This window comes from Miscanthus floridulus, chromosome 8, assembly GCF_019320115.1.
Source record: "Miscanthus floridulus cultivar M001 chromosome 8, ASM1932011v1, whole genome shotgun sequence".
Lineage (NCBI taxonomy): Eukaryota > Viridiplantae > Streptophyta > Magnoliopsida > Poales > Poaceae > Miscanthus > Miscanthus floridulus.
The window spans coordinates 155,861,413-155,870,359 of NC_089587.1; the positions used below are offsets into that span (position 1 = coordinate 155,861,413).

The following is an 8,947-nucleotide window of genomic DNA, read 5'->3' on the forward strand; positions in this document are numbered from 1 at the left end:
CAACTTTGCACCAGAATAAGTTGTCTTGATAGGAATGAAATGCGCTACTTTTGTCAGACGGTCTACAATTACCTAGATAGAGCCATATCCCCTCTGTGTATGGGGTAATCCCACTATGAAATCCATCCCAACTTCTTCCCATGTCCACTCGGGTATTTTCATAGGTTGAAGTAAACCTACTGGCCTCTGATGCTCTGCCTTTACCCTCTGGCATGTATCACATATGGCCACATGTTCAGCTACATCTCTTTTTAGTTCATACCACCAATATCTCTCCTTAAGATCAAGATACATTTTAGTACTCCCTAGTATTATAGAATAGGCTGAGTCATGAGCTTCCCTCAAAATAGACTCTCTAATAGACTTCACTTCTAGCACACAAATCCTTTTACCAAACCATATTGTTCCTTGATCATCCATGTGAAATCCTAGGGCTTTACTAATCACTATACAATTAGCAATATCTTTGATCTTCACATCATTCAATTGTCCCTTATGAATCACTTATTCTAAAGTAGGTTCCACCTCTAGCTCCATAGTGTTAGCCACAATACCCAAATTCAGGTATTCAAACTCCTCACACAACTCTTTAGGTAATTGAGTTGTATAGGCCATGTTCACATAATTCCTCCTACTCAAAGCATCTGCTACAACGTTAGCTTTTCTCGGATGACAGTGTATCTCCAAATCATAATGCTTGATTCACTCTAGCCATCTGCGCTGCCTCAAATTCAGATCTGACTGTGTGAATATATACTTCAAACACTTATGATCCATATAAATCTCACACTTATGACCAATTAGGTAATGCCTCCAAATCCTGAGAGCATGTACCACCGCTGCTAACTCTAGATCATGAGTCGATAATTTAACTCATGTTTTCTCAGTTGCCTGGATGCGTAGGCAACAACTCTACCCTCTTGCATAAGAATGCAGCCTAGACCATGCCGTGAGGCATCATAACAGATAGAGAAGCTTTTGTTAAGATTAGGTAAGACAAGCACTAGGGCAGAAGTCAATCTCTTTTTCAACTCCTCAAAAATATCCTGACATTGCTTAGACCATATGAATTTGGCATTCTTCTCTAACAGAGCAGTCATGGGTTTTGCTAATTAAGAGAATCTCTCAATGAATCTCCTATAGTACCCGGCCATACTAAGGAAACTCCAAATCTCACTAACATCCTAAGGTGGCTTCCAACTCAACACATCTCTAACCTTCATAGGATCTATTGCTACTCCTCCATTAGAGATTATGTGACCAAGGAAAGATACTTCTTTTAACTAGAACTCACATTTGCTAAACTTAGCATAGAGTTGATGTTCTCTAAGCTTCTGCAATACTAGCCTCAAAAGTCCCTCATGTTCCTCTTCATTCTTAGAGTAGACTAATATATCATCAATGAACACAACAACAAACTTGTCAAGGTACTCCATGAATACTTTGTTCATCAAATATGTGAAGTTAGCAGGTGCATTTGTTAGACCAAAGGACATGACTGTGAACTCATATAATCCATATCAGGTCACAAAAGTGGTTTTGGGAATGTCCGAACATCTTATTCTCAACTGATGGTATCTAGATCGGAGGTCAATCTTGGAAAATACACAAGCTCCCTTCAACTGGTCAAATAGGTCATTGATTCTAGGTAGTGGATACTTGTTCTTAATTGTGACCTCATTAAGTGATCTGTAATCTATGCACATTCTTTACGTACCATCTTTCTTCTCTACAAACAATACTGGTGCACCCCAAGGTGAAGAACGAGGTTGGACATAACCCTTATCTAATAGTTCCCTTATTTGTTTCTTAAGTTTTGCTAATTTATTCACTCCCATTCTATAAGGTCTCTTAGCTATGGGTGTAGTTCCAGGTAAAAGTTCAATTATAAACTCAATATCTCATTCAGGTGGCATACCTGGTAACTCCTTAGGGAAGACATTTGGATACTCATTTACTATCCATATATCCTCTATGGTTGTGCCCTCCAATTGATTAACCTGACAGATTTTCGAGGCTGACTGTGTTGCCACATACTCAACTTTCTCTCCAGATAGAGTGGTTAGATTCATGGAATTGTTCCCACAATTTATAACTGCCTTCTTGGACCTCAACCAATCCATACCCAAGATAACATCAATTCCAGATGAGTCTATGACTACAAGGTTGGCTTGAAATTCTACCCCCTTATGATGAGACTAGCAGCTAAGCATATCCAATTTGCTTTCATTTCCCCTCCAGGTTTGTTTACTAACATGGGTTTCTTCATAACACATACGGGAATACCATGCTTCTTTATGAAAGTATATGCTATAAAGCAATGCGAAGCACCAAAATCGAAAAGAACTGTAGCTGAGTTTGAGTTGACTGGAAATGTACCGATCACAACATCAGGTGCCTCCTGAGTTGTTTCAGTGGTCACATGATTGACCTTTCCCCAGACATAGTTCTGCTACATATTAGGCGCCTTCTTGGGGTATCTGTTGGAGCAGTGTCCTGGTTCTCCACAGTTGAAGCATCTGTTGTCATTGACTGCATTTGGCGCCTTTGGTGTGCCATTCTTTTGTGGAGCATTGGGAACATTGGTCTTCACAAGAACATTATTAGCTTGCTGCTGGCACTGGACTAGTGCCTTATACTGTTGCTGCTACTACTGTGCACACTGTGGTTGCTGGTTGCTGTTGATCAGACTAGACTGACCCTGATAGCACTATTGTGGTTGAGTCTATTGAGATTTGGTATGGAAGCGAGAGTTGCTCCCAGATTGTTGTCCCTAGAACTTCCTCTTCTTGTCCTCCATTTGATGGTGCTTGTTCTCAATAACCAAGGCCTTGTCCACTAGCTACTATAAACTAGCAAAGGTATGGGACAACAGTTGGTACTAGAGACCATCATTCAGACCTTCCATGAACAGCTCCTGCCTCTTCTCATCATGTTCCACCTCCGTAGGTGCATACCATGACAATTGTATGAACTTGTCATGATATTCCGCAATAGACATGCCCCCCTGCTTGAGAGCTAAGAATTCCTTCTTCTTCAGCTTCATCAACCTAGTAGGCACATGATGAGAGCGGAAGGCATTGTGAAACTCTTGCCAAGTGATGGGATTAGCTTTAGTACGACCAAAGTGGAAAGAGTCCCACTAGTCAAGTGCATCCCCTTGTAGCTATCTAGAAGCATATAAAACCTTCTCTTTGTCATCACACTGTGCAATCTCAAGTTGCCTCTCAATTGCACGCAGCCAATCATCAGCTTGGAGTGGGTCAGTGGAATGCTTGAAGACAGGCGGATGTCCCTTTAGAAACTCTCCCCTTTTGTCTCTGACTTGAGGGGGTGCATTCCCATTCGCATTATTTTGCATAACCTAAGCCATCTGCTGCAACAACTGAGTTTGCATCATCATCAGTTGCTCCATAGTGATTGGGGGTGGCGGCGACAAGTCCTCGCCTCCCTAGTTGTTCCTCCTGGTGTTCACCATCTGTATATACATTATATAAGTCTCATATGTCCAAAATATATAACCTTTAAGAGGTAATGGCCTATTGAGAATAAGTATCACAAGATCAAGACAAGAGATATATATTAGGTATACAAGAAGATAATTGTTCTGAACTTTCCGACGACTTGGAAAATAGCAGTGCAGTAAAACGAGCATATATCACTCTCTGTTTATCATCTGAATGCGAATTTTATCTTTCTGAAAATCTTATGAAATTCTCTACAACTTTCATTTAGGACAGATTTTCAGATTCTGACGTTTAATCAGTCAAAAATAGACGACAAGCAGTACTGCTCCAGAATTCTGACAGCACAGAAACATCAACTTACAACAGCTGTATCTCACAGTTCATAATATGTATTGAGGTGATTCTAGAGCCAAAAGAAAGATGTAAAAGTCTACTTATCTCCATAGAATTTTCATGACCATTGGACATTTAGAACATGGGATATGAACTGATAAAGTTGGACTGCTCAGAATGATATAGAATGGGCATCAAGATAAAAAGAAACCCAACTATTTATTCATATCATCTGTAAGCCTTAATCTTAAACTAAATGACTGTGGACATGCCCACAAGTCATCACAATCATGACAAAAATCCAAATCAAACATTGCTCATCATGACAACCTTCCAACCACTCAAGTATCAATTGTTCAACCATTAGAAAGAAAAGAAACTAAACACTCTCTCGCACATCTATGCATGTTTATTACATATTTTGGGAAATCCTCCTATGGGTCGATGTTGGTGCTAGTGTTGGGGTCTCCAAAGCCTCCTCTATTCTTTGTGGGTGATTGAGCAGGAATACCTGGCGCTTCCACATCAGGACCTGCTTGATGCTGCTTCAATGTAGCATTCTCCTGGGCAAGCTGCAGGTATGCCTTCCCCATGACATCTAGCTCATCCAAGGATTAATCCAAGTCAGTGTTGGTCTAGGCCAAGCTCATCAGGGTAGGCCTAAGCCTATGGTTCTCCTCCCCAAGTGGTGCGGCGATATTGCAGGTGGATTGGCTGCTCCGACAGCGGGGAAGATAAAGGTCCTCCTCCCATTTGATGTCGTCGAAGTGGCGATCGCAATTGACCACCAATGCCTATCGAGCAGCATCCTTGATGGCGGCTGCATGTGTGAGCCATGTAGTGATAGCACGGTGGATGTAGTGCACCCAACTCTCTTCATGGATGTACACCTCTATCTCCCAAAAGCCGGTGTAGTCAGGGTGGGTCCAATGCTCCGTCCTGTACTGCACGGTGCATCTGGTGTGGTAGCGACGTACAAGTGAGAGAAGCTTGGGGTGGTAGTAGGCATCTCCCTACAAATCATAGTGGATCTCTATGATCCACCCCTGAGCCAGCAGTGCATCATGGTAATCATCACCCTTTTTTCCACCATCTCCTCTGTCTCTATCACCATCACCACCATCATCTCCATTATCATCTCCATCATTACCCCCATCCTTAGAATCAGAGTTGTCAGAATCATCACCATCATCAGGGTCACCAGCTCCATCCTGACCCCCCTGTTCATCTCCCTCCAATGGCTCTTCCTCAGATTCTTCTATCTCTATGGGCTCCCCATACATGGGACCCTCTTCGATCTCTTCATCCATGGGTTCATCCTCCATCTGGTCCTTCAGAGGTTCCTCTATGGGCACCTCCTCATGCAGTTCCTCCTCCATGCTCCTTAGAGCCTCCACCAAGTGTGTAGGAACATGCTTGCCAAGCATGAACCTCGTCCTCCTTGTTGGCATCATAATGGTACGCTTGTGGGGTGTCAGCTTGGTGCTAGCCATCTATAAGATTGAAAAGGTTAAGTATTAGAATAAGATAATTTTTACAACAGATAAAAGCTAGAATATAAGAAAAAAAATTTATAACAAATTAAAGGTAGAAAAATAAAGATAATGTGATCCTAAAACATCCATTTCTAACTAGGTTAAACGTCCTACTGTCAGTTATAGCTCTAATACCAATTTATCGCACCCAATTTTGCATAGCAAAATTAAGTACTCATATTGTGCGCCCAGGATGCCCAAACACACATATACCAACAAATTGTAATAATATCAAAGTAAAGTACTTTATTACATCACATATCTCATCATACTATTATCACATAGTCTTGCTCATTGGCAACATTATTACACAAAGTAGAAATCTAAGCCCAAACTACCATAGGGACTCCAACTGGTGAACATCAATCTAGTAGTCCTGGACATCCTCTAGAAACTCTTCATAAGTGTTATCTGTTACCCATCTGGGATTTTCATTGAATGTAAAAACAAGTGTAAGCTCACCATGCTTAGCAAGTATATCAAAGGGATCTATGAGGCTCAAAGGCTAGACATGGTTCGACTGTGGTTCACAATTTTAGTTGTTCACATTTTAGCATCCTGAATCACTACTTTAGTGAATAATCCCAACCCAATTAGTAATAGTGAACAATCAAGATTATATCCATTTTCCCAACCATCCATAGTAACCACTAATCATGAAGGATCTAGATCGCTCATATCCATGAGCACGACTATTATAACAGGTTAAATATTTCTGCAGAAATTGTACAACTTTACCCACCGAGCCATGATTCCCAAGGCTAGGGTTTGCAAAGCCCACAACACCTCTACCTAGGAAGTGTGGCAGGGTTTCACTATGTAACCCTTCGCTAGTCGCACTAACAAGTCATAGCTACTAAGGTTTTAGCCGTCTAGCCATATGTGGCCCACCTCTAGGAGTGACACTCATGGTCGTGGCATGGTACACACCCTAGTAGGAAAAGAAACATACCAACTAGTGCCCCCTCTTGCCCTTACGGAAAGCTACAGATGAGCTAGTACAATCTAGTTAATAGGTTAAAGTCAGAGCCATATGACACTCAGGGTTGTACGAAACCTCCTAGGTGGCCGCTTTAGGATTAAGTCCTTATGGAGAGGCACTAGAGCACTCAACCCTGTACTCTAGCCTCCTAATTGTTGTTAAAAAGCTCCATTTTAACACATTGCATAATACCTTTAGTCATGTTTAACAATTATTTATGTTGAGCGCTGCAGGATCTATCCAAAATGCATCCCAAACCATAGGTATCAAGGATATGTGGTACAGGTAGTAATCTAGGTAAAGTCCTTATGGGTACTTCAAATTTAAACACATGCATGTAAATGAATTGTAGAGTTCATAGGTACAAGGGGCCTTTGCTACACTTGCCTTCCTCAAAGTCTTCCTCTTGGTACTACTGGTCTACTTGCTGATCCTTAGTCACCTCGAACTGATCACCCTCTAAACGTGTTTCAATTCACCAATCAAGCATCCAATCCAATCATTACATGCATACAAATAAACTTCTATTAGAACAGTATAGAAAATAGTGGAAACATAGATTGAAAAGCTTTTAAAACTATTCTACATACTGCTATGAACATGTGAGCTAAAGAATCACTCAAATCAGACTTAAAACGCAAAAGTTATGCATAAAACAAGTTTCAATGGCATTTCTGTAAATAAACTGAACTCAAATTTGAATTTAAACTAATAAAATCTGAATTTAATTGAATTATGGATGACACACACTATTTCCTAAAACTATAGGGACTAAAATGAATAAAAGTAGGACTAAAAAGTAATTCTTTTGAACTGTAATGGACCGCGGGTTGATTCACTAAAAACCGAGGGGCTAAATCAAAAAAAGTGTGCGGCTGACTGTGGGTTGACCCACATGGCTACTGACTGGATGGCATGCGGCTTCGTGTGAGTGGTGTGGTGCACCAAGTGTGTGGTGGGTGCATTGATGTGGCGCTGTGGACCGTGTCCACGTGTCCACGGTGGACCGATATGACCCCGAAGGGGTATGTTTTAATCATGACCGTTCACTGATGATCTAATGGTGTAGGTGAATGAAGGGACTACCCTCACTAGCATGCTATGCCTGCACGGCAGTACCATGGGTGCCGGTGGCCCGAGCTCACCATGACATAGGTCCGGGCAATTCTGGCCACCCCAGACCAAGCTGAGGGAATGAGAACAATGAGTGCATCAACGCGAGTCCAATACGACAGAAAGGTAGGGTAGGGAAGCATGTTGAGATGATGGCCCCATGGTGGCACCATGGTTGGCGTGACTGGAGCTCGTTGATACGGTGCTCCAGAGCGACATTCGAGTAAAGGAAAGCATGGGAAGTACGAGCAGCTCATCGCGAGTTCAGAGAAGACGTTCACGGTGTCCAGGAGGGCTCTAAAGGGGTTTAGCGATGTACGATGATGGCTGGAGAGAGAAAAAGGGCACGGGTGAGTGTGGATCCAAGTGATTCATTACCAAAATGAAGAAATGAGGGCACCTATGGATGCGATGAGTAATGACGGAGCTCCGAGGTGCGTCGACTTTATTGATTAGGCACTGGAGCAGGCGGACTATGGCGGTAGTGTGAGCTCGAGCATGGATGGGGGAAAGGGAGAGAGGGAGGGGCTCGGCTTGGGGTTTTGTAGGTGAGTGGCATGGCAGAGATGGGAAGTAGCATGGCAGAGTTGTGAATCATGGGATTTCGAATCCCTTCCATGCTGGCACGGGCGTGGTGGTGAGCTACCATAGATGGTAGCGCCATCACCAGGATGAAGAAGGAAGGTGAGGTGGGTGGCTGACAAGTGGGTCCTGGTTGCTAGAGAAAGAGGAGGGAGAGGCAGCACACTACGTGAGCATGGGGAAGACCTCTGCCTGGGCTAAGCAATGCACCGAGCTAGGCCACGGTGGTGGGCTACGACCGTGCATGGGTGCGAGCGAAGGAAGGGCGCCGGAGCAGGCCATGAGCAGGTCATGTGGCTAGGCCACATGCACGAAGGAGGGAAAGGAGGGGAGGCACAGGGCTAGGCCACCAATAGGCCAAGGCTAGTTCTGATGCGAGAAGGGGCTGGGCTGGCTCTAGAGTTGGGCTAGAAAGGGAGAAATAAGAAAGTTTTTTAAAAGAAAATCCTTCCTATTTTCAAAGCTTTGAAAATTGATCAAATTCAAATGAAATTTTAATTCAACCTCAAACATCCTAGCCCTACACTCAACCAAAAATAGTATGCTTCAGCATGAATGCAACAAACATGTTTTTAAACCTTATAGTTAATTTTAATTAACCAAAATTTATTATTTGGCCTAAGTTAAAATGCATCAAAAATTAAGTAAATGCTCAAATTTAATAACTAGATTATATATGAATGTTTAGGTGTTATAGGTCACATGCCATCGGATGTGTCCGGTTGCAACTTCGCTGCTTTGGAATCTCTCTAGACTCAATCGGACGTTGTAGTTCCTGTGTTCGGTCAATCACATTCCCATGTCAGGTCAGTGCTGAGTGTGTTGCCTGGGATGCTAAATAGGGCCATCGTCGTGTCCAGGCACTTTTAGTTCTCAACGTTCGGTCACTGCTATAGATGCCTTCTATTGCCAAGCAACTGATCAGACATGTCCGG

General features: G+C 42.7%; 1 protein-coding gene across 1 annotated transcript; it reads right to left on the reverse strand.

The window, feature by feature from the left end:
- Window positions 1–4,813: 4,813 nt before the first annotated feature.
- Window positions 4,814–5,179, reverse strand: LOC136470051 (uncharacterized). The gene has a single exon (XM_066468024.1). The coding sequence runs from the start codon at window positions 5,177–5,179 to the stop codon at window positions 4,814–4,816; it is 366 nt and encodes a 121-aa protein (XP_066324121.1).
- Between the last annotated feature and the right edge of the window lie 3,768 nt (window positions 5,180–8,947).